The following is a 27,071-nucleotide window of genomic DNA, read 5'->3' as shown; positions in this document are numbered from 1 at the left end:
GATGTCCCTTTTAAATGCAGTCTTATTACCACCAAAAATGATTCAAACTGATATAATTTTGTTATCCGTGCTGAAACTGCGCATTTATTAATTACAATGTAGTTCGTTAACTTATTTCACCAGTAGTTTTGCATTATAACCACCAGCATTAAAACTATGCCGTTTATCTTTTTAGCCCACCATCATCAGATGGTGGGCTATTCAAATCGCCCTGCGTCCGTGGTCCGTCGTCCGTCCGTCCGTCCGTCCGTCCGTAAACAATTCTTTTTATCGCTAATCCTCAGAAAGTGCTGAAGGGATCTTTCTCAAATTTCATATGTTGGTTCCCCTTGGTGCCTAGTTATGCATATTGCATTTTGAGACCAATCGGAAAACAACATGGCCGACAGGCAGCCATCTTGGATTTTGACAATTGAAGTTTGTTATCGCTATTTTTCAGAAATTACTGAAGGGATCTTTCTCAAATTTCATATGTAGGTTCCCCTTGGTGCCTAGTTATGCATATTGCATTTGGAGACCAATCAGAAAACAACATGGCCGACAGGCAACCATCTTGGATTTTGACAATTGAAGTTTGTTATCGCTATTTCTCAGAAACTAATGAAGGGATCTTTCTCAAATTTCATATGTAGGTTCCCCTTGGTGCCTAGTTATCCATGTTGCATTTTGAGACCAATCGGAAAACAACATAGCCGACAGGCAGCCATCTTGGATTTTGACAATTGAAGTTTGTTATCGCTATTTCTCAGAAAGTACCGAAGGGATCTTTCTCAAATTTCATATGTAGGTTCCCCTCGGTGCCTAGTTATGCTTATTGCATTTTGAGACCAATCGGAAAACAACATGGCCGACAGGCAACCATCTTGGATTTTGACAATTGAAGTTTGTTATCGCTATTTCTCAGAAACTAATGAAGGGATCTTTCTCAAATTTCATATGTAGGTTCCCCTCGGTGCCTTGTTATGCATATTGCATGTTGTGACCAATCGGAAAACAACATGGCCGACAGGCAGCCATCTTGGATTTTGACAATTGAAGTTTGTTATCGCTATTTCTCAGAAAGTACCGAAGGGATCTTTCTCAAATTTCATATGTAGCTTGGGACCAATCCGAAAACAACATGGCCGACAGACAGCCATTATCGCTAAATCTTAAATTTTGTATTTAGGTTCCCCTTATTTGAAAAGGACTAGAGGGCTGTTTCTGAATTTACACTGATTAGTAAGACTTAGAGGAAGGGAAAAGTAGAGAAAAGATCAATCTGACATGGAACCTATAAAGATCAATCAATGGTGGGCGCCAAGATCCCTCTGGGATCTCTTGTTTAAAGATATTTCTTGTTTGACCTCCCCTTGTAACAACCAAAATCATATGACGGAGGGGACTCGTTTGCAAGGGCCGTTTCATTTTTCGAAACTTCACCCATCCAACCCCATCCAATATTTTAACGTTTGCACGCAATAATATTTCGTTAGAATGCAATATATATCACTCGAACGTCAAAGAAATAATTCGTTACAGTATAGTGATATTTCTTTCGAACGCAATAATACTTCGCTCAAACATAATTTAATATTTAATATACATTATATATTATTTAATATCAACATTTCCCAGCCATCGTCAAAGATACTGATGACAACTGTCAGAGATGTGCATTGAGACTCGTGTTAACATGTGGTCCTGCAACATTCTAATTCAGATTATAAATCTAGAGTGGATCGATACTTCGGTAACGTAACCAAGGTTAGTAGTCGGAGGTTGACTGATTTAGTATACAATATATGTATCCATATATATATATGTGTGTGTGTGTGTGTGTGTGTGTGTGTGTGTGTGTGTTTAAATGCATGTACACCATATATCAATACATTTGTACACAGGGAACCTGAGAATTTGATACAGGCTATGTGTATTTCAGACATTTTTTAGGGGGGGGGGGGGGGAGGTGGGTTGAATAATTCGGTAAAAAATGTCCGTCCATCGGGTAATGAACACCGGGTTCATGTTTACCGTATTTTAATCTTTTTATCTCGCCACACGTCTCCACTGTGTATAGTAGGGACAATATGAAAAGAATGTAAAGAATCATATCTAAGTTTCTAACGTATATATACTGTAGTATACCTGTATACTGTGGATTAGATATGGTTTTAATCTGAACTTGGAATTACACAGTAGGCTAGCTATAACGACGTCGATGGAAATTGCTCGTAAAGGTCCTTTTCCCGATCAAAATTCTAAACATGGAAACCTTGTGCATCATTTACGCTTATTTAGTCTCGGCTTCTTTCCGTTTGTGAATCTTAAATCTGTTTGTGATGAAATATAGACTTTTTAATTAGTACGCTAAATGGCAGTGTTATTTTTAATTAGTTATGACAGGGACGTATGTGATCCTATATTGCTCTTGATACCTACAAATTAAAACTAAAAATAAACTTTTGTACGTCTTAGCAGGTATAAATAACCGTTTATTCCTGGAAATTGAAGACCGGAGCCATCAATAATATGTATAGATCTTGATGACTGTCTCTGGCCACCTAAATACATTTTTTAATATATCCGTATAATTTTCGTTCCGTAAAATACACACAACCAGTGACAGCGACTGACAGCAGCAGCTCCAGTCGGTTGCAGGTGGAGGGACTAAGAGGTCAGCTATGGCTCAATCACGCACTGGAAATGCTGACGTGGATGCAAAAGTGGAAGAATGGATGAAGTGGGACAAAGTGAGTCGGTTGTCAGCGTATCTTTCTCATTTGACACTGATGTTAAAGCATGCTTAGGCACGATAGGCCAGTTGCAACCATGTCCCTGACCTGACGCAATACACAAATAAGCTGATGTCAGACGGACGGTCAGACTGACTAGTTTACATGTATGACAAAAATAAGATAAAGTGCAACAGTCTAATTAACATCTATTCCATTCTGTTAAAATTGTAAACCTTCACAGATGTCTTAAAGGTTTTTATTTTGTTGTCAAAATGTACAGTGTAGGTTACTCTCAAGATTCAGATTACTGTAAATGAGAGGCTTTAGTGTTCTGTGATGTATGTACTCGTGTATATAAGATTCGTAGGATAAATGGCATGACCTTGATGACCGCTTGACCTGTCCAGCAAACGACGTCATTAGTCTATCAAATCAAATGTTATGAATCCTAAGCATCCTAAAATTGTCAGCAGTTGAAGGGAGACAACTCGGATAAAAAAAAACACCAAGCAAAGTTTATCACTGGTAGCATAACGTTATAAAATTCTTACTTACGGAATACAGTAGATATTATTAAATCTTAGCTTTCATTTTGTGCCTTTTTGTCATTATTTACAATCTTTTAAAGCAAATTTTGAATAATCGTATCTTCGTAAGAGGATGCATAATTTTGAACTCCCTAGGGAATTTAAGTTCTGTTTCCAGTGAAACAAAAATACTTTAATCAAACACATCTAACCAAAGACAACAATATGAAATCCATAATCTTAATAATCCATAATTGCAAGTAAGCAATAACATCTTTTTTGATTAATTAGGAATATAAAGCACATGAAACGATTTTAAATTGGAATGAGAATTTTTTTTTTTTTTTTTTTTTATCATAGTAAGTTCCTTTATGCTAAAAACCATAACTTATGATATCTTCTTAACTGTTAAATACTGGTAATATATTTGAAGTGTTTGTGTTTCAGAACGAGAAGACTCGGGACGAGATATTGAAGTTAGTGAAAGATGGTGAGGTGGAATCTTTAGAAAAGAGGCTTCTTCATCGCATGGCATTTGGAACAGCAGGTCAGAATATTAATTTATGTACTAATTCTGTGAGATTATAAATATCACTCAACAGCTAATGTTTAACTCTGAGAAATGAAGTAAAATATAATAAATTATTGGTTATAATTACTCTTTTAAGGGAAGTAAACCAATATAATTAGATTAGAAATAGGCAGAGCTTTCAAAAATCCTTACAATGAATAAGTTTCTGAGAGTCCGTTAGAGACAATATATTACAGAATGTTTCATTGATCCAAAATGCCTTACTTACCTAAAAGCATTTTCATATGGATGAAATGAGCTGCCAATTGATACTTAAATGTATCAAATTCAAAAACACAGAAAATATAAATGTATTGAATACTAACTGATGACTGATTAAAAAAAAATACAATTGTTGATCAATCAGTTGATGTTAAAACACTAAGTAATCCATTTATATCTATGTCATTTTCTGAAGATTTTTTTAGAGCTGGTGGTTGACCCCTTTCCAACTTGTAATTTTTTCATAGATATATGAAGCCAAATTATCACAACTTCCATTTTACTCCTGAGATTTTTTTTCTCAATTTAGCAATTTCTTCCAAAATGAGGCAAATTAAAAGAACCCCATCCCAAACCAATCGGGGAGAAATCTAAATATCTTGATTGTAAAAGCAAGAAATAGGATCTTGAACAACAGTGCTGTTGTGAATTGTTGTTAACTCAATGCACCTAAAGTTGAACATGCTGTATAAAAGTGCACCTGAAGTTGAACATGCTGTATAAAAGCTGGTCATTCATTTTCTACCTAGGTTTACGAGCGAGGATGGGAGCTGGTTATAACATGATGAATGACCTCACCATTATACAGACAACACAGGTAACAGTATAGTGTGGCACTTTAAATAGATAATGCTTGATAGATCAATATGTATATTTGTATAAGGACATATTGATAAGATTTAATCCAAAATATTTTTCTTGTCATTGTACCGTTACATAATTGTTTTGATCTATAAATGCAGTGTATTGTGTAGACAAAATCGACCATATGTTGCTTATAAACAAATAAAAATAAAAACTTAACCTGGCTTATTTTCATTTTATTAGCTCACCTGCCCGAAGGGCAAGTGAGCTTATGCCATGGTGCGGCGTCCGTCGTCCGTCCGTCCGTCCGGCCGTCCGGCGTCAACTTTTTCATTTAAACAACTTCTTCTCAATAACCAAGAGGCCCAGGAACTTCATAATGGGCCTGTAGCATACTAGGGTGAAGGGCTACCAAGTTTGTTCAAATAATTGACCTTGACCTTCATTCAAGGTCACATGGGTCAAATAGGCTATAATCTTCAAACGACTTCTTCTCAATAACCAAGAGGCCAAGGGACTTGATATTGGGCCTGTAGCATGCTGGGATGAAGGGCTACCAAGTTTGTTCAAATAAATGACCGTGACCTTCATTCAAGGTCAAATGGGTCAAATAGGCTATAATCTTCAAACGACTTCTTCTCAATAACCAAGAGGCCCAGGGACTTGATATTGGGTCTGTAGCATGCTGGAATGAAGGGCTACTAAGTTTGTTAAAATAAATTACTGTGACCTTCATTCAAGGTCACATGGGTCAAATAGGCTATAATCTTCAAACGACTTCTTCTCAATAACCAAGAGGCCCAGGGACATGATATTGAGCCTGTAGCTTGCTGGGGTGAAGGGCAACAAAGTTTGTTCAAATAAATGACCTTGACCTTCATTCAAGGTCACATGGGTCAAATAGGCTATATTCTTCAAACAACTTCTTCTCAATAACCAAGAGGCCCAGGGACTTGATATTGGGCCTGTAGCATGCTTGGTCAAAGGGCTACAAAGTTTGTTAAAAAAAATGACCTTGATCTTCATTCAAGGTCACATTGGTCAAATAGGCTATAATCTTCAAACGACTTCTTCCCAATAACCAAGAGACACAGGGACTTGATATTGGGCCTGTAGCATGCTGGGGTGAAGGGCAACAAAGTTTGTTCAAATAAATGACCTTGACCTTCATTCAAGGTCACATGGGTCAAATAGGCTGTAATCTTCAAAAGACTTCTTCTCAATAACCAAGAGGCCTAGGGACTTGATATTGGGTCTGTAGCATGCTGGGATGAAGGGCTACTAAGTTTGTTAAAAAAATGACTGTGACCTTCATTCGAGGTCACATGGGTCAAATAGGCTATAATCTTCAAACAACTTCTTCTCAATAACCAAGAGGCCCAGGGACTTGATATTGGGCCTGTAGCATGCTTGGGTGAAGGGCTACAAAGTTTGTTAAAAAAAATGACCTTGACCTTCATTCAAGGTCACATTGGTCAAATAGGCTATAATCTTCAAACGACTTCTTCCCAATAACCAAGAGACACAGGGACTTGATATTGGGCCTGTAGCATGCTGGGGTGAAGGCTACAAAGTTTGTTCAAATAAATGACCTTGACCTTCATTCAAGGTCACATTGGTCAAATAGGCTATAATCTTCAAACAACTTCTTCTCAATAACCAAGAGGCCCAGGAACTTGATATTGGGCCTGAAGGGCTACAAAGTTTGTTCAAATGAATGACCCTTGACCTACATTTAAGGTCACAGGGGTGAAATCGGCTTAAATCTGTAAACAATAATTTTGCGATAGCCAAGAGCCTCCTAGACCAGATATTAGGCCAATAAAATGCTGGAATGAAGGACTAGAAAATTTATATGAATAAACCTAGCTTACTATGATAATCAGCATAGTATCTGTAGAAATGACCTCAATCAACTTCAAAGTTGCTGTAGAGCCAGGTGAGCGATACAGGCCCATTGGGCCTCTTGTTGGACAACTTAAAGACCATTTTTACTGTTTTTTTTACCAATTTACACCAAGTATCAATATATTTGTTTTATGGTTTTAAAATCTTTCTTTGTAACTCCACCAAAAGTTTGAAGCATATATAGCTAATGAAGTAAAAGAATATTTACTGACACTGAAATTATGAAACAGACCATATATTTGATATCTATATATGTTTTCCAAAGTATCTAATCTTGCAATTTTAATCAATCAATAAAGATAGTGAAAATAAAACCTCTTAAGAAATTCAAACTTTTTCAGTATCTAGTATATACATATCTCGCTGACATTACTTTCAGGGTTTGTGTAAACATTTGCTCCAGTCCTGCTCTACAGCACGTACAGATGGTGTCGTGATCGGCTATGACGGACGATACAACAGTGACCGGTAAAATTGTGTTCACAATGGACACTTTCTCATTCCTCAAAATATATAAGAATTTAGCAAGCTTACGATTTTTAACGGGAAAGTATCATTCACTAAAGAGAACATTCTAAGTTATGAGTATTTTCATTAGCTCAAGCAATGCTTTCCAACTAAATTCTTTAGATAAAAATTTTCATGAGACTGAGTCAAGTTACTTATAGACAAGTGTTTTCGACACAGATCGTTGTGATGGAACATGTGTCCTGTATAGACAGTTTGTCTGTAGTAATATGACTTCCAAAACTTATGGTTTGATTATGTGGGAATGCCAAATTATCCATCTATTCTTTTAATGGAATTTTGATCAAATCAGTGGAAATGAAATGTTTTAACTTACCAAGGGAGGTAATTCAAATGAAATCCATAATATTGTCTCCACTATATCTATGCAGGTGTTGAACATCCTGGCAGTGATTGAACTTTGATATTTACCCGTAAAAAAGATGTTTTAATCAACTTTCAATCATTTTGATGCCCATGTATTAGTTTTTGTGGAATTCAAAGATTCATTTTTCCCCCTCAGGTTTGCCAAGTTGGCCACTGCTGTGTTTGTCAATGAGAAGGTTCCAGTTTACCTGTTCTCCAGGATGTGTGCTACACCATATGTTGTAAGTATTGGCCATTTCTCTTTCCTCAGAATCTCTGACAAATGATCTTTTTCTTTCAAAGTTAATTTCATAATCATTTCTACGTCTATTATTTGTAGGCCTATGGGGTGTTGATGTGCAAGGCAGCGTGTGGAATAATGGTGACAGCCTCACATAATCCCAAGGAGGACAATGGCTACAAAGTCTACTGGGGTAATGGCTCACAGGTATGTAGTGTATAGTAGATATACTGGCTACAAAGTCTACTGGGGTAATGGATCACAGGTATGTATTGTACAGTAGATATACTAGGTACAAAGTCTACTGGGGTAATGGATCACAGGTATGTAGTGTACAGTAGATATACTAGGTACAAAGTCTACTGGGGTAATGGATCACAGGTATGTAGTGTACAGTAGATATACTAGGTACAAAGTCTACTGGGGTAATGGATCACAGGTATGTAGTGTACAGTAGATATACTAGGTACAAAGTCTACTGGGGTAATGGATCACAGGTATGTAGTGTACAGTAGATATACTATAAGTACAAAGTCTACTGGGGTAATGGATCACAGGTATGTTGTGTACAGTAGATATACTAGGTACAAAGTCTACTGGGTAATGGATCACAGGTATGTAGTGTACAGTAGATATACTAGGTACAAAGTATACTGGGGTAATGGATCACAGGTATGTAGTGTACAGTAGATATACTAGGTACAAAGTATACTGGGGTAATGGATCACAGGTATGTAGTGTACAGTAGATATACTAGGTACAAAGTCTACTGGGGTAATGGATCACAGATATGTAGTGTACAGTAGATATACTAGGTACAAAGTCTGCTGGGGTAATGGATCACAGGTATGTAGTGTACAGTAGATATACTAGGTACAAAGTCTACTGGGGTAACGGATCACAGTAATGTACAGTAGATATACTGGGTACACAGTCTACTGGGGTAATGGATCACAGGTATGTAGTGTACAGTAGATATACTAGGTACAATGTCTACTGGGGTAATGGATCACAGGTATGTAGTGTACAGTAGATATACTAGGTACAAAGTCTACTGGGGTAATGGATCACAGGTATGTAGTGTACAGTAGATATACTAGGTACACAGTCTACTGGGGTAATGGATCACAGGTATGTAGTGTACAGTAGATATACTAGGTACAATGTCTACTGGGGTAATGGATCACAGGTATGTAGTGTACAGTAGATATACTAGGTACAAAGTCTACTGGGGTAATGGATCACAGGTATGTAGTGTACAGTAGATATACTAGGTACAATGTCTACTGGGGTAATGGAACTAGGTACAAAGTCTACTGTTGTAATGGATCACAGGTATTTAGTGTACAGTAGATATACTAGGTACAAAGTCTACTGGGGTAATGGATCACAGGTATGTAGTGTACAGTAGATATACTAGGTACACAGTCTACTAGGGTAACAGATCACAGGTATGTAGTGTACAGTAGATATACTTGGTACAAAGTCTACTGGGGTAATGGATCACAGGTATGTAGTGTACAGTAGATATACTAGGTACAAAGTCTACTGGGGTAACAGATCACATTTAGGTCACAGTAGATTTACAAGGATGATCAGTTGATCTCTTTGATTGTCAGGAAAGCACATAATTATTGAAATATACTGATAGTCATCCTGCCCCCCTCCCTTCTTCCTTTCCAGTTGCTAAATCGTCCTATATACTTGTATAAGGTCATTTAAAGTATCCAAAAAATGAGAAGACACAAAAATGGTTTGTCATCAATACCTTAAATAACATGTTGAATATATTACCATTGGAGTAATACATTAAAATTTTAATTTACTTGGGTTTGCGTCTCATATATGGGAGGTTTCTAAAGATCAAAATTGTATGTCTATTGTCTATACTGTATGAAAATTTCTGAGTCTTTGTTCCAGATAATCAGCCCTCATGATAAAGGTATAGCTAGTTGTATACTGGAAAACCTAGAACCACTTGCCACTTCCTGGCAAATTTCGGACCTCGAGTCCAGTACCCTGGTCAAGGATCCATATGCTGATGTCTTTAGGGAGTACAATAAAGACCTGAAAAAACTCGTTCAATTCAAGTAAGTGTAATAATTTCTTAAATGGTTCCATTATTGATCCAGTTTAATATTTTGAATGTTGGAATATTTGTTTCTGTTAATTCAATATATTCGGGGCCACAGTGGCCAAGTGGTTAAGGTGTCTGAACGCTTTATCACTAGCCCTCCACCTCTGGGTTGCAAGTTCGTAACCTATGTGGGGCAGTTGCTAGGTACTCTCCGTAGACCGGTCGTTTTTCTCCGGGTACTCCGGCTTTCCTCCACCTCCAAAACCTGGCACGTCCTTAAATGACCCTCGCCGTTAATAGGACGTTAAACAAAAACAAATCCATTCTATTGTATGTTCATAACAGGGTTCTATACAGTTGATTTATGGAAAAAATTAGCAATATTGAAATATTTGTTATATGGTATATTAATTTGATCTTGCATGAAACAAGTGTTTCTATTGGTTAATATGATATGTTGTCATCCAATAAGATGATCATATAGAATACCATCATAATGCTGTGTAGTTTAAATTTGGAATTTACAATATTTTTGATATTTCACAATTATCTGTTTGAAGTTCTACATTTAGGTTTGGTTATGGCTATAACTTCATGTGCGTTTGAAAATTAAGGCTGGGTTGTTTGTATTCTAATAACAACCAAAATGAGCTGGGTGTCCTTTTAATATTACAGCGAGGAGACGCCCACATTGGAGTTTACGTACACTGCCATGCATGGTGTGGGCTATCCTTTTGTCCAGGAGGCTTGTCGTACTCTTGGCCACCTGAAAGTCATCCCCGTTCTGGAACAGGTAATCGCTCTCAGCAACAAAATTAATTGTAAGAAATATCAGAATATCAGAATGAGGTGACCTCATTCTGGAACAGGTTTTCACTTGCCACATGTAATTTTAGATTTGCAGACTTAATTTCCAGTGCTTAACTATAGATTCAAAAAGACTAAAACATATCTGTGCACCAACTGTGTTTTGTAGTGAAGGTCTGTAAACTAGTGGCAGTCAAGACAGCAATATTTTTTGGGCGGCCAATGCTTGACCCAAAAATCTGTATTTGCTGAAAATAATTTCTGTCAGCCTTGTCTCAATTTGTGCCTATAATTCATCATTCAGGTTTAATGGTTTCAATTCTTTATCATGAAAGCATCCTTAGATTCTTTCAGCTTCAGACTTCTACTTTAATTGTGAATTACCTCCCTTGACAGGTAGAAGCAGATCCAGATTTCCCCACGGTTAAATACCCAAACCCAGAAGAAGGCAAAGGTGCCCTGGTGAGTGACTTTCTTGATCATCATTAAAGTCAAAAGAAAAGTTTACTGGTTGTCACAATGGATATATCACAATATTGTTATGTTATGCAGTTACAATTGATGTAATTAATAGCCTCCTCCCAATACTCAATCAAACATTGAACACTTATTTTGTTATCGTGTCCCAGAAACTGGCGATGGCAACAGCAGATGCTCACAACTGTTCTCTGATCCTCGCCAATGATCCTGATGCTGACCGTCTGGCTGTTGCTGTGAAACTTCCAAGGTGAGCCACCTAGTTCTAAGCAGAAAGGTCAAAGGTCACTAGCTAGCCATTTTCAATCATGACATTTTGCATATATTTGATAGTTAGAATTTTTTAAAAACTTATCATTGATAAGCTCAATTAACATGTTTAAAAAGAGACATTTACAAATGAAGTTTCTATTAAATTTGTAGTCATTTGAATTAATTAGACTAATTAATTATACCAATTTTTAATATTTTGATTTTTAACCACTTGTAAAAATGCATTTGATATTAAGACAATGTAATATGTATGAGTCAGCTAGTTTATTTCTTGTTAAACAAATCTTTTTTTTCACTTTTCAGTGGAGATTGGCACATATTTTCCGGTAATGAATTAGGGGCTCTGTTTGGTTGGTGGAGCTGGAACCACTACAGGCAAAAACACCCAGATACTCCTGGTGAGTCTCAGTTTGGTATTACAATGCATTCCGCTTAATTGGGTTGCCTATTTGCGGGGGCTTTTTACCCGATTAATCAACTTATGCAATAAGCCAAAATGCATATTGTCATCTTGGATTTGGTCGGTAATGGTTGTCTAATGACTTGGGTTGATTTTGGATGAAAATATTTTCATTTATTATTGTTAATAAACTGTGTTTTTGTTTGTCCTTTTACTGATGTCAAATTCCATATTGTATTAAAATATGTATATTACTTAATTATGTGCAAGGTACTTTACTTAGTTTGTTATTCCTAGTGAGATTGGTAGTTTTAAATACTGATGAATACTGCAGTTCAATTACATGTATATACCAGGTAAGCAGATGAAAATACTTCATCTGTTTTCTTGTATTTATTCAAAAAATATTTTCACTTTTCTATTTGATATATTTGAAACAAACATTTTAAATCTTGAAAAATCTATGCAACTCTCGAAATGTGTCTTTTTGAGTTTGTGTTCCTAAGAGAAACTTATCAGCATTTCTCGTTAGTAAGGGACATCAGTTGAAAACATAATTGATTAAACAATTATGGGAATCGGTTGGTCCTTCCAATTAAAGTTTGTCGGTTATGATAAATTTTAAATTAGTACTTCTCTATTTGAAATCCAATGGCTAGTGAAAATATACTTGAAGCCAATATATTAAATGCATTGATATTTGATGGTCACAAATTATTTTTATATAAATTTCTTTCATAGAATGATTTGAAATAAATATCTTTATTTTATTGACAATATTTTAAAGTGAAAAAGATATAAATATTATTGATATTATTTAATCCAGCAAAAGACGTTTACATGCTAGCAAGTACAGTTTCCTCTAAGATCCTTGGAAGTATTGCAAAGAAGGAAGGCTTTTGTTTTGAGGTAAGTGACCAGGAAATTCTCTTTTTATCATTTCCAAAAACTGTAGTTTCAAAACTAATGTATTTGCTGTACAGTTTAGTGGTAATTTTATTTTGAAGGGGAAACTTTTGCAAATTCTCAGGGATTAAATTTCTGCAACACATTGTTAATATAGTAAAAGCCCTAAGTCCCTAACCCCATAAATCTTTATGAGAACCACAACAATTGAATTCTAACAAGTCCATGTTTATTGTAGTGTAATAGTTCAGTTGCAAAACACCTGATAGTTTTTTGAAATATAAATAGGATTTATTGAAAATTATTTTGGTGAAAATTTGAACAATTTGTATGTAAACTTTATTCATTTTACCAAGTTTTATCAATTTATATTAATCACGCTTGTTGGCCCAAATGGAAGTGTGTGAAGGGTCTTATTGTGGTAGGAAACTGGATTACCCGGAGAAAACCCACTTGGTCGGCAGGTGACCCCACACCTTTTCATGTCCAACCTGGAAATCAAACCCTAGGCCCCCAAGATGAAAAGCAGCTGTTTTACCACTTTGCCACCCGGCCACCTAAAAAATATGTCTGCAGCAGTTTGTCATATACAGTCAAACTTCGATGTTTCGAAGTTCAAGGGACTAACAGAAAAACTTCGAAACAGCGGGACTTCGAATTATTCATGGTTGACAATAGATCAATGTTTTCTTGATAATGACCATATATGTTAACGTTACATGTCATCGGTGTCTTCGTGATGATTGTCGCCATTTATACCTCAAACACAACAAAATAAAAATACTTTTCATTAATTATACCTAAGCATTTTATTAATTAAACAAACTATGTATCGGTTACAAAACACTTATATCGCGTTTAACAGATAAAGCAAAAGAAGTACAATGCACACTTACGTAAGTCGTTAGGCTTTTCTGCTAAAGACACGTGCGGTTACGTTATGTGCATATAAAATACGGAATGCCGATCGGTTCGAGAATGCATGATTGAATGACAAATAATCGATTTACTTGGATATTTATGTATAAGTTTGCAATGTGACACTTATGAGTGAAGACATCGCTAATTGTTTGTGTTTAAAATTGGTCCGCTTGTTTTATAGTTCCGTAAAATTTACTCACCAACCGCTGATTTCAATGGCGGCGAAGATTATCAGAGACGACTACCGAATGTTTTACCGGAGTGATTTAATGTCATGGCTTCTAAATACACCTTTTATCTATCAATTTGGTCTGATTATTAATTAACCCCATGATCGGGAGTGACAACACACGCTATCGTTATCCCTATTGTCAGTCAGGGCATCTAGGGGAGAAGTGTGAAATCTTGCCGCGGGGGTCACGACCAACACCTGTCCAGTGGTCAGTACAGGTCAACTTTTGTTCGAATCATGAGATGTCAATTACCTATGACATCATAGCTAACGGGCCATGAAAAAAGTTTGATACATCGAAAACTTCGATTTATAAAAATTCGAATCATGCATATGTTCGTTAGTAGCGTTATATAGTAAGGAAATTCGGGACCAAGCAAAAAGTTCGATACAGCGAGAAATTCGAATCAACGAAGTTCGAATCATCGAGGTTTGACTGTATATGAAATATTACTACTTTGGTTTCATCAGGAAACTCTGACAGGGTTCAAATGGATGGGTAATCGATCACATGACCACTTACAGGAAGGAAAGACAGTGCTGTTTGCTTTTGAGGAAGCTATAGGTGAGATTAAATTTACTGTCTTAGGCATTGATTTAGAACAGACTGCCTTGCTGTGGCATTCATTCGTGTTATAAATGACATCTTGAGGGAAAACATCATATTGTGCACTAGTTATATTCAAGTAATGTGACAACAAGGTACTTAATAGGTTATATGACGATGGTTTGCTGTATGGGTGATGTGGCAGCCATTGAATTTATGGTAATGTGATGACCATATTATATTTTTTTGGTATGTGACTATCATATCGTACCATGTACTTTGGGTGATATTATGACCATCTACTGTGCGGGTAATGTGACAACCATGTATTTTATGGATAATGTGATGACCATGTACTTTATGGGTTATGTGACAACCATGTACTTTATGGGTAATGTGATGACCATGTACTTTATGGGTAATGTGACGACCATGTACTTTATGGGTAATATGATGACCATGTACTTTGACAGGGTTCATGTGTGGATCCTCTGTGCTGGATAAGGATGGAGTGAGTGCTGCTGTTGTGATGGGACAGATGGTGCTGTACCTTCAGAGTCAAGGCCTTTCCCTTTATGACCAGCTCAACAATATATATCAGATGTAAGGCTGTCTCTATCTATTATAACTCTTACTAGGCATAGTTTTAAATTATCAAATTGTTGTATAAGTATGATCATATATATCTTGTAACAAGTCCATACCTGGTAAAAATTCTACCTCTGTCTAATGAAATTCAGTTATCTTACTTAATAAAAAATTTGAACACAGGCCAGTTCATAGTCCTGAAATAACCCTGCCGCCTACATTAAATTAGAGTTGATGTGTAGGCCCCTTGGCTTATTAAGGACACTTACAGTGATATGTAATGTGTTGTATATAGCAGTCTGGGTGACATATACTACACCAGATATATGGCCATTGTTCTTAACAAATAAGTAAAAATTATGGAGAAAATGAACCGATTTCCCATCCTACCTACCCTATTTTTTTCTGGCATGTTAGCAGAAATACATGTATTATGCTTTTAGGCCTAATAACGAACCGACACATCTCCATCTGTCCAGGTTTTATTTTGCCAAATGCTTTCAGTATGAAACGTGGAAATATTGTCTAAAAATAGTAACCTTCATATTAACCTTTGACTTTTCTGATTTATTTCCAGATATGGATTTCATCTCTCAAGTAACTCTTATTACATATGTCATGATCCTCCCACGATAGAGAAGATGTTTGCTGAAATCAGAGATTATAATGGTACAGGAAAGGTGAGCACTCCTGTTTGTATATGATAATTATCCACTTTTGATAATCAAAGAAAATTCTGATAAATAATGATCAATCATTTAACTAAAGTGATTTAAAGTATTTACACAATGTCATGTATCCAAACAAACATTTGAACTCAAGTGTAGTATCATGCAATATGTCATTGTCAATTCTCAGTCAAGCCTCATTAAGCCAGAACATTTAGATATGCTTGTCCACTATCCAGCCAATGTGTTTGGGGACAGATTCTGATTGGTCAATTACATACCTATCAAAGGTCATTATGGGAAAGTTTGTCAAGAGATCTCAAGTTTGGAAAGTCTTCACAAGCAAAATATTTTTAGTTACATTACCTAATTTCAACCATATTGTTGTCTAAAGATCTTATAAAAGACCATGTACTCTTACAGGAATAAACTCAGTTTAAAAATAAATGCATGTTAAGAAAAGGAAAAATGTTGATATCATTTTCAAAAACCTCTGAATGGTGATCAGAAATTTGACCTGGAGATTGCAAAATTTACTTAAATACACTAAAGGCGCCAGTCAGTAACTCAACACTAAACTAAAGTCTGTAACTGGACACTAGACTCCAGTCCGTAACTAGACATTAGGCTGCAAAATTTACTTAAATACACTAAAGGCGCCAGTCAGTAACTCAACACTAAACTAAAGTCTGTAACTGGACACTAGACTCCAGTCCGTAACTAGACATTAGGCTCCAGTCCGTAACTAGACACTAGGCTTCAGTCTGTAACTAGACACTAAGCTCCAGTCTGTAACTAGACACTAGGCTCCAGTCCGTAACTAGACACTAGGCTTCCGTCTGTAACTAGACACTAGGCTCCAGTCCGTAACTGGACACTAGGCTCCAGTCCGTAACTAGACACTAGGCTCCAGTCTGTAACTAGACACTAGTCTCCAGTCTATAACTAGACACTAGGCTCCAGTCTGTAACTAGACACTAAGCTCCAGTCCATAACTAGACACTAAGCTCCAGTTTGTAACTAAGACACTAGGCTCCAGTCCGTAACTAGACACTAAGCTCCAGTCCTTAACTAGACACTTGGCTCAGTCTGTAACTAGACATTAGGCTCCAGTCTGTAACTAGACACTAGGCTCCAATCGGTTACTAGACATTAGGCTCCAGTCTGTAACTAGACTCTAGGCTCCAGTCTGTAACTAGGACACTAGGCTCCAGTCTGTAACTAGACATTAGGCTGCAGTCTGTAACTAGACACTAGGCTCCAGTCTGTAACTAGACACTAGGCTTCAATCTGTAACTAGACACTAGACTCCAGTCTGTAACTAGACATTAGGCTCCAGTCTGTAACTAGACACTAGGCTCCAATCGTTTACTAGACATTAGGCTCCAGTCTGTAACTAGACACTAGGCTACATTCCGTAGCTAGACATTAGGCTCCAGTCCGTAACTAGACGCTAGGCTCCAGTCTGTAACTAGGACACTAGGCTCCAGTCTGTAACTAGACACAAGGCTCCAGTCCGTAACTAGACACTAGGCTCCAGTTTGTAACCAGACACTAGACTCCAATCTGTAACTAGACACTAGGCTCCAGTCTGTACCTAGACACTAGGCTCAAGTCCGTAACTAGACACTAGGCTCCAGTCCGTAACTAGACACTAGGCTCCAGTCCTTAACTAGACACTAGGCTCCAGTCCTTAACTAGACACTAGGCTCCAGTCCATATCTAGACACTAGGCTCCAGTCCGTAACTAAACACTAGGCTCCAGTCTGTACTAGACACTAGGCTCCAGTCCGTAACTAGACACTAGGATCCAGTCCGTAACTAGACAATAGGCTCCAGTCCATAACTAGACACAAGGCTTCAATCTGTAACCCAGACACTAGGCTCAAGTATGTTACTGGACACTAGGCTCCAGTCCGTAACTAGACACAAGGCTCCAGTCTGTATCTAGACACTGGACTGAAGTCTGTAACTTAACACTAGGCTCCAGTCCATAACTAGACACTAGGCTCCAGTCTGTAACTAGACACTAGGCTCTAGTCTGTAACTAGACACTAGGCTCCAGTCTGTAAATAGACACTAGGCACCAGTCTGTAACTAGACACTAGGATCCAGTCTGTAACTAGACATTAGGCTCTAGTCTGTAACTAGACACTAGGCTTCAATCTGTAACTAGACACTAGACTCCAGTCTGTAACTAGACATTAGGCTCCAGTCTGTAACTAGACACTAGGCTCCAATCGGTTACTAGACAATAGGCTCCAATCTGTATCTAGACACTAGGCTCCAGTTTGTAACTAGACACTAGGCTCCAGTCTGTAACTAGACACCAGGCTCCAGTCTGTAACTAGGCACTAGGCTCCAGTCTGTGGACTAGACATTAGGCTCTAAATCGTAACTAGACACTAAGCTCCAGTCTGTAACTAGACACCAGGCTCCAGTCTGTAACTAGGCACTAGGCTCCAGTCTGTGGACTAGACATTAGGCTCTAAATCGTAACTAGACACTAAGCTCCAGTCTGGGGACTAGACACCAGGCTCCAGTCTGTAACTAGGCACTAGGCTCCAGTCTGTGGACTAGACATTAGGCTCTAAATCGTAACTAGACACTAGGCTCCAGTCTGGGGACTAGACTCTAGGCTCCAGTCTGTAGTAGACACTAGGCTCCAGTCCATTACTAGACACTAGGCTCCAGTCTGTACTAGACATTAGGCTCCAGTCTGTAACTTGACACTAGGCTCCAGTCTGTAACTAGACACTAGGCTCCAGTCCATAACTAGACACTAGGCTCCAGTCCATAACTAGACACTAGGCTCCAGTCTGTACTAGACACTAGGCTCCAGTTTGTACTAGACATTAGGCTCCAGTCTGTAACTAGACACTAGGCTCCAGTATGTAACAAAACACTAGGCCCAAGTCCGTTACTGGACACAAGGATCCAGTCCGTAACTAGACACTAGGCTCAAGTCCGTAACTAGACACTAGGCTCCAGTCTGTAACTAAACACTAGGATCCAGTCTGTAACTAGACTCTAGGCTCCAGTCTGTAGTAGACACTAGGCTCCAGTCCATTACTAGACACTAGGCTCCAGTCTGTACTAGACATTAGGCTCCAGTCTGTACTAGACATTAGGCTCCAGTCTGTAACATGACACTAGGCTCCAGTCTGTAACTAGACACTAGGCTCCAGTCCATAACTAGACACTAGGCTCCAGTCCATAACTAGACACTAGGCTCCAGTCTCTACTAGACACTAGGCTCCAGTTTGTACTAGACATTAGGCTCCAGTCTGTAACTTGACACTAGGCTCCAGTCTGTAACTAGACACTAGGCTCCAGTCCGTAACTAGACACTAGGCTCCAGTTTGTACTAGACATTAGGCTCCAGTCTGTAACTTGACACTAGGCTCCAGTCTGTAACTAGACACAAAGCTCCAGTCTGTAACTAGACACTAGGCTCCAGTCTGTAACTAGACACTAGTTTGGTTTGGTTTGGTTTATTTTGTTTAACTTCCTATTAACAGCTAAGGTCATTTAAGGACGGCCTCCCGTGCGTGCAACATGTATGCATGCGGTGAGTGCGTATGTGTGTTTTGGAGGCTGCGGTATGCTTGTGTAAAGTCTCCTTGTGGTAGTCCGGGACTTTTGCCGATTTATAGTGCTACCTCAATGGACCATACTGCCGAAGGCACCCAGCAGCACACCCCACCCGGTCACATTATACTGACAACAGGCGAACCAGTCGTCCCACTCCTAATATGCAGAGCGCTAAGCAGGAGTAGCAACTACCATTTTTTAAGACTCTGGTATGTCTCGGCCAGGGAACAGAACCCAAAGCCTTCCTCACAGGGGCGAACGCTCAACTAAAGGCCAAAAGTGAGGCATTGTCAAGGGAGACATTAGGAAGAAGAAAGTTTGTAAGAAAGAAGAGAAAATATAAGATCCCAAATTCAGTCGCCTCTTACGATCATGCAATGGGGGCAGCAGGTACAATTCTTACGCCCTACCTGCAGGGCGAAACTAGACACTAGGCTCCAGTCTGTAACTAGACACTTGATGAGTATACAATCATTATATGCATCGATATGAAAAAAAATGTCTAAAACCAGCCATATATAATTTTCGTAAAAAAGGTTGTATTATCAAAACTTCACTGTTGATTGTACTGCTCTTTTTATACAGGTACATTGTGATTTTCAGGTCACCTGAGATGAAGTCTCAAGTGACCTATTTTAATCGACTTTTGTTTATATTGATATGTTGTGAATGATAACTTATCTTACATTACAGTACCCCGAGAGTTGTGGACCTTACAAGATCAAATATATCCGAGATCTCACTGTAGGCTATGATAATAGTCAGCCTGATGGAAAACCCGTAAGTTTCTTGGGAAATTTTTGTTCCACTTGATGGTAGTAGAACCGATCATGATGAATTTCTCTCTAACTTAAACCTCTAATTCACCAACAAATTTATAGTTCTGATCATTGTAGTTCAGAGAGTGGGCAAACTTTTCCCAGAGTTATTTCCCTTTGTTGATGTTGGTGAATAATGCCATGTATGTTACATTGATGTTGGTATTCCCTATTGAAACCGTCCTTGTATGACCCAGGCTGTTGGTGTCCACTATACCCCTGTTCTCATAAGGACCTAACTGTTGTTGTCCCCCTTGACACCTATCCTGATTTGTCCCCAGCTGTTGGTCCCCTTGACATCCGTTGTCATATTTAACCCTGGTTGTTGGTGTCCCCTTGACATCTGTCGTCATATATAACCGTGGTTGTTGGTATCTCCTTGACATCCGTCCTCAATATATAACCCTGGCTGTTGGTGTCGCCATAGACACCTGTCCTCATATGCCCCCAGCTGTTGGTATCCCACTAGACTCCCATCCTCACATGTCCCTTGCTGATAGTGTCCCCAAAAACACCTATTCTTATAATGATACAGGCTGTTGATGTCTCCCTTTACACCCATATATGCCTGGCTATTTGTGTTCCCCTAATTACCTGTCATTATATGACCCTGGCTATTTGTGTTCCCCTAATCACCTGTCCCCATATGACCCTCGCCGTAGGTATCCTTCTTGACACCCGTCTTCATTTGACATTGACTGTTCTTGTCCCCTAGACACCTGTCATCATATGACCCTGACTGTAGGTGTTGACCATAGTTGTTGGTGTCTCCCCACACACCTGCCTTCATATGACCCTGGATTTCGGTGTCCCCCTAGACACTCATTGTCATATTACCCTGGCTATTTCATGGTTGCTTAAATTTAATCCAGTGCAAGCATGGCATCATGTAAATAAGAAACAACAATGGATAATATAACACAGAGTATGATTGTGTTGTACTTGTCAATATATATACATTGTGTCAAGTATTCATGAAGGCAAAATTTAGCTGTATTGAATTTTAAACCTAAAATATTAAAATTTGATCCCTCTTGACTTGTTTCAGCTGTTACCTGTTAGTAAATCTAGTCAGATGATAACCTTCACCTTTGAGAATGGCTGTGTGGCCACTCTGCGTACCAGTGGAACAGAGCCGAAAATCAAATATTACACAGAACATTGCCCAGACCCCACAACTGGGTAGGTATTATATAGATGTCACTCTCCTTGTCCTGTATTTGGTGTTTTCACTTTGTAAAAAAACCCATTACTTATCCCCTCAAACATCCATCCTTCTGTCTGCGTCTGTAAAAAAAACATTACTTATCCCCTCAAACATCCATCCTTCTGTCTGCGTCTGTAAAAAAAATTACTTATCCCCTCAAACATCCATCCTTCTGTCTGCGTCACCATTTCTGGACATTAATGCAAGTTCAAGTGGGCTGATTTAACTCTAACTTCACACACTACTTCCTTATTTGGAGTAATAGCTTGGAATCTTTCCAAGTCAAAAGGTCAAAGGTCAGGGCCAGTGTGAGTATAAACTGAAAAATGGTTTCAGCCCAATAAGTCCTAAACTCCCTGGGAATAAACTTCACACACTGCTACCCTACAGACACAGCTTGCTTAGGATTGCTTTTTCATGTGAAAGGTCAAAGGTATTGAAGGTCACTAGTGATATGTCACTTTTAATAGAAAATCCGGTTTGAATCGTCATTTCTGCACAATAATGACATCAGTTTAAGTGGAACAATCAAAGTTAATTTCTCACACTGCTTTCTTATTGGAAGGGCTTTCTCTTTATTGTTTTTTTTTTCCAATAAAGGTCAAAGGTCAGATGTTTCCTTGTGTCCTCATTACTGAAAATGACAAATCAGTCTTTCGAAAATTAACAATCGGGGAATAAGTAATGTTCAACAATTATCATGTTTTAGTCACAGCAGATCTAGTCCAGCCCACCTGTATATTCTGCCCCCCCGCCCCCACACACACACCTTTATATTCTTGCCATTCTCCAAGAGGATGTTAGATTAGACAGGTCTTACAGTAAATTTTCCTTAATTAAATGTCAGTGAAAAGGTAAACAGTGAAAATTTATGCTTGATTGTAATTTATGTATTTGTATCAATGTTTATTTTTTTGAAATGGTTCATAATTCATAAGATATTTTATTTCGATAGGATGAAAATTTCAACTTGTGTATTAAATTGTATCTATATTTGTATTCTCAAAATGGTTTCTGATTTTTATGAAATATTCGTATTCACAGAATGGACCGTAAAAGTGCTGAGACAGAACTGGAGGACATTGTCCAGTGTATTGTAAAATACTTCTATCAGCCCGACAAGTTTGGCTTTATTGCACGTTCAACTTAATAAGTTATGTGATGTTTTGTTGAGAAAAAAAATTGGTCATTCCGGATTACATTTTGTTACGAGAGGTTTATTATCCTTGAGAGGAGAATAATGTTGTCAATTCACCTTTTGTTGTTCAAAAATATTTTTCCATTGAAAAAATATCTCCCTTACCAGGAGTTGTTTGTCTTTTATATACAATGTTTGTTGAAATGTTTCTTGGAGACTGATTATACTTCATTCATTGTTATCAGGGTTATGGATCTCTTGCCAACTTTTGGGATAGAATTTAAAAATTACATTATTTTTAACTTCAGGTTAAATATATACAGCAAAACCAAGACCTTTTAGTCTTTCTTACTTAAAATATTGAAATATTCTGAAGAACTAAGAACATTTAGTCTTTCAAACTTAGGGTTTAGCTATTTGTATGTATTTCTGGTCTGTTGTAGAACTAAAACTTATTCATCTTTTTTATTTAGAATAAAATGTTTATGATTTTATTTCTGTTTTAATATGGTTAAACATATCTTTATTGATTTATATTAATGTTATAGAGATAATGTCGCTAATTGTTACCAGAAGTATTTACAATTTTTTCTGGATGTTGAAATAGTTACAGGTATTTATTAATGAATAAATGTATTGGTTATTACTATATGATTAAATAGTATTAAATACATTAATATTTCTTAAAACGGTTTTAATATTTCTATGTTTATAGGCTGTTTAAGTGCTACATCACTGACAGTGTATACACCGCTGTCACAAAATACATTTACAGTCGCACTTTCTCGTACTGAAGGTAGTGGGATCATGAAAAACCTGTAATGTATCCCAAGTATTCAAGTTAACATAGTATACTTTTTTACAGAAAATTTACTGTCGATAGAACATTAACTGTCAGAACTGAAATTTTACTTCAGAGTTAATCAGGGTCATCAAGTTGTTTGACTAATTAATACAAACAATCCAAATGTGTGCTGATTTGCTAGTAATCTAATTAGGATTACCTATAAGTCCGAAAGTTACATACCAAATAAAGAGGCTGAGCATGAAAAAAAAATTTATGATGCAATAAATTATTTTTTACTTTAAAGCTCAAAGATACCATTAGAAGGTCAAAGTTTTTGAGGCTGATAATAGCATAAAGTATATAACTGTGGTATTCTATACAAATACACAACAGCCTATTCTTGCTTTCTGTCCGTAATAATTACTCTATCTTTAGAGGATATAATTATATTTCTTTAATTATAGTTAGAATTTCTGTATTAAAACTTTTGTAAAATTTAGGGACACTTCTACTAGGAAATGAAAATGAGAATATGTTCCAAGTGATGGCCTGGTCTGAATGATTTAGGCAGTGTGGTGTTTGTTGTGATGTTTCCAGAGAGAGAGGTTTATATATATACTCAGAATATATTAATTAGAATCTCAATAATCTTTTTGATACTCCTGCCGTTTGACCACCACAGATTTTACAGAAGTTCTTATTGAAGAGAGGTACTGTTAGTAATCATTGTTATAGGCGAGAGGTATTTTATATATAAACACAATGTCATGTTTACTTGTAATTGTTTTGTAACATGGACTCGATTTCATCAATATTGTTTGAATTTATCTATCTGAGAGACTTGCAGAATTTCCTAAACTAGTTTTTTGCTTAAACTTGACGTTACTAATTTCCTTCTGGAATTTATATAAACAGGTATGTTTGGAACATTGATGAACCTGGGCCAGGACTTTTTTCATTTTTTTTTTCTTCTTTTTTTTAAGTAATGAAATTTAATTTTGTGATTGATTGAGGTTGAGTTTTAAATCACCTGTTTAAGGACGTTTAAGCAAAACTGATACAATACACTGCTGTAGTTTTTATGGAAGTTATGGTTGCAGGACTTTCAATTTATATTTTTCGAATTTTTAACAAACACTTTATTTTGAAGACAGACAGTAAATTCTGTTTAATCCAGCCAGCCGAATTCCGTTTTCAGAATTGTCTTAAACATCCACCCCTCTTGCAAGTAAACAAACTTGATAAGGAAATGCATTTGACGCTGTTTGCTTGACTATTTAATGTCCTACCCTATATAACTGTGTTTTTGTACCAACAAATGATGCTCAAATTTTTTGATGCTCAAATTTTTTCCCCTAGAAGTTTATTTATAATTAAACATACTTTCTTCCTAGTGTATGTAAAACAAAGCCCCAGGTATAGCGAAATTCCTAATTTTGGTAAACCAAGCTATGATGTGTGTATTCTAATTAGCATGTTGTATGACTGTTCCATGGTTTGTTTTCAACACATCAGTGATATATATTATGGCAGCTGGAATGTTAATTATTTTAAGTTTCACGCTTTACTTTCAGACCTTTTTTTGTTTAAATGTCTGGAATATTTTTTCATTGAAACTTTTGTATGTTCTTCGGTGATGTGAGAAAGCCCTGGTGGTGTGTATGGTGGAGCACACATACGGTAAATATGATAAAAAAAATCTGTTCCTCAATTGAGGGTGAGAAAGAGAATTTTACTTTTGAAAGAAAAATCACTATTGACAACACAAAGACATGACAACAAACTCAAAACCCTCGGCCTATGTATACATATATGTCATAAATTGATCGTGGTTTGGGAATTTGTACAAAGTCTTTGTGATTGAAAACTAAGAATTTTAACACCAAGAGTTGAGATCCCCATCTCTTTTTGAAGGAGATGAAATATTGTGGATTATACCCGTAATAACATTACTTTCATTGAATATAGAACTGCAAACGTGTATGTACCTTGGCTATAATAATATTTTGGCGATTTTCAACACCTAAATTACGATTGTATTGCGTGCAGATTTTGTTTTTACACGTTGGAATACGATCGCGTCCCCCTATTGTCTTGACAGGGTTTTTACAAGGAAGTATAACTATGACACAGAAGATATATCCCAAGGTTTTATTTATCAATCGCCAATTCATCATTGCGCTTAACCGTTTGAATTCTGTTACTGCAAACGTACATATTTTAGTGGTAATATTATTTTGGCAATTTTCGCGCGGGAAGGATTCCGCTCAATTATGACTTGTTTGCTGTGGCAAGCATGGACGTCGTGCTTATTTATTACTCCGCAATTCTGTTTTAGTTCATTCAAAATTTGAGTACGCAAAAACTAGGTATACGCCAATTTCGAGCGCGCAAAATAAGTACACCAAATAATATTTCAACACACTACAGCGCCAACGTCTATATTTTCGTAGAGATGCTACGCATATGCGATCTGTATACAACAATTAGTTTCAATCAAAATCCAATTTTAAATTTCCTAATTTTCTAAGTTTGCATTCACGTACAAAGATTGCGACGTGATTATGTGCAGACTGGTCACATCACTTCTCTCTGTAAGCATGTATAATGTGTGGGTATACAATAAATAAAAAAAGAATGATAAAACTCGCATAGACTTCTGGTTTGATCTGTGACTTGAAACTACATACAAAATGGGTATTTCACTCGGCCATTCAATTACTGGGGATTCCTGGCACTGTCCGTTATGGACAGGTGACCGCTATATAAGGTGTCCACTATTACAGGGTTGACTGTATATAAAACAACCTGAAGTATTGCATTGATTCTCATTTTCCCAGTGTAGGTTCTGTCAGTTATGTTTGATACAAGTTGATCATAGGGTGTATGTTAGTAGTCAAATAGAGATTTGTATAACAAAAAGATAATTAAACACTGAAACCTTTGTATGTTAAATTACATATTTTATTGTGTGTAAAAAATTTCAAATTATTTCATTTTTGGTACTTCATCATTTTCATCAACATTAAGAGGTTGTATTGTACACCAGACATGACAACTAAATCTTATACCAGGGTACGCAGCTAAAACATATAATGTTAAGCAAGATCAATCTATATTTATATGTCTAACAGTAAAATAATAAGTAATTAATTGTCTACTAGTTGGGCAGGTTTGTCTCCCCATGAATAAAAAAAAAAAAAAAAAAAAATAGAGGTGGTGCCTTCTTGTGGTAGATGGTGATGAACTCACTGAAAAGTGAAATTTCTTGCCCAGGAATACAACCACGGTAGGCCATGACAGTCCGTGATTTCAACTTTGTGAGAAACGAAACCATCTCGAATAGTGACACGCCTTGGATCTTAACCTTAGATTATATTCAGATGCCCTGCCAACTGAACTAGTGCGACCGTTATAATTGGGGTTAATAAAATATATTTTACTCAGCGTTTCGATAACTTTTGTGATATGCACTTCATGAAATCCACAAGGCAAATAAATGATTATTGGAGATTTAATGTTATATTATCTTCATGGATTGGCGAATTCATACAGAGATTTCCACTAGCTTATACAAACTAGTTCTGATTTCCGATTGGCGGTCTCTTACCAATGGAGAATCGACCCACTTATATCGTTAGCTTAACAGTTCAAAGAAGAACACAAGTTACGGTAGTTAACAGTCATTTAACACGTCCATGGAGTTCTGACGGGAGAGAAAGAAGCACTACTTGTGTCCGTGATTGAATATTATGCGAGCATCCACTGCTGAATGGTGGTTACTGAGTATTATATAGTACATCTTGTACCAGTCTAGTCGACGAATTTCCAACGTTGTCCTCAACAACTGAAATGTCTGCTATTCAAATTCATGTATGTTCATCCACGTTAAGCCGATTTGTTTTCTCTTTCAAAAAAACCAAACCCGGTAAACACAAAATGATCGTGCCAAATAGAGTCCAGCCTTCCCACGACGTACCTTAAAGA

At 37.1% G+C, this 27,071-nt stretch overlaps 2 protein-coding genes across 2 annotated transcripts in view; one reads left to right on the top strand and one right to left on the bottom strand.

The window, feature by feature from the left end:
• The first annotated feature begins 2,603 nt into the window (after positions 1-2,603).
• Positions 2,604-25,733, top strand: LOC117329781 (phosphoglucomutase-2-like). The gene is made up of 18 exons (XM_033887913.1): positions 2,604-2,732; positions 3,692-3,791; positions 4,568-4,635; positions 6,910-6,998; positions 7,561-7,645; positions 7,744-7,851; positions 9,565-9,734; positions 10,397-10,514; positions 10,925-10,990; positions 11,158-11,255; positions 11,582-11,676; positions 12,505-12,587; positions 14,209-14,302; positions 14,758-14,887; positions 15,450-15,552; positions 19,828-19,914; positions 21,001-21,134; positions 22,204-25,733. The coding sequence occupies exons 1-18, from the start codon at positions 2,664-2,666 to the stop codon at positions 22,307-22,309; spliced, it is 1,803 nt and encodes a 600-aa protein (XP_033743804.1). The 5' UTR covers positions 2,604-2,663; the 3' UTR covers positions 22,310-25,733.
• The window catches only part of LOC117329782 (solute carrier family 49 member 4 homolog), a 23,731-nt gene continuing 20,716 nt past the window's right edge, over positions 24,057-27,071 (bottom strand). Inside the window, exon 11 of the mRNA XM_033887915.1 lies at positions 24,057-27,063. Within this exon, the coding sequence (XP_033743806.1) occupies positions 26,954-27,063 (110 nt within the window). The 3' untranslated portion in view covers positions 24,057-26,953. The remainder of the gene's footprint in view (positions 27,064-27,071) is intronic.

The sequence above is a fragment of the Pecten maximus genome, chromosome 6 (assembly GCF_902652985.1).
Source record: "Pecten maximus chromosome 6, xPecMax1.1, whole genome shotgun sequence".
NCBI lineage: Eukaryota > Metazoa > Mollusca > Bivalvia > Pectinida > Pectinidae > Pecten > Pecten maximus.
This window is presented reverse-complemented; position numbering and strand designations above follow the sequence as displayed.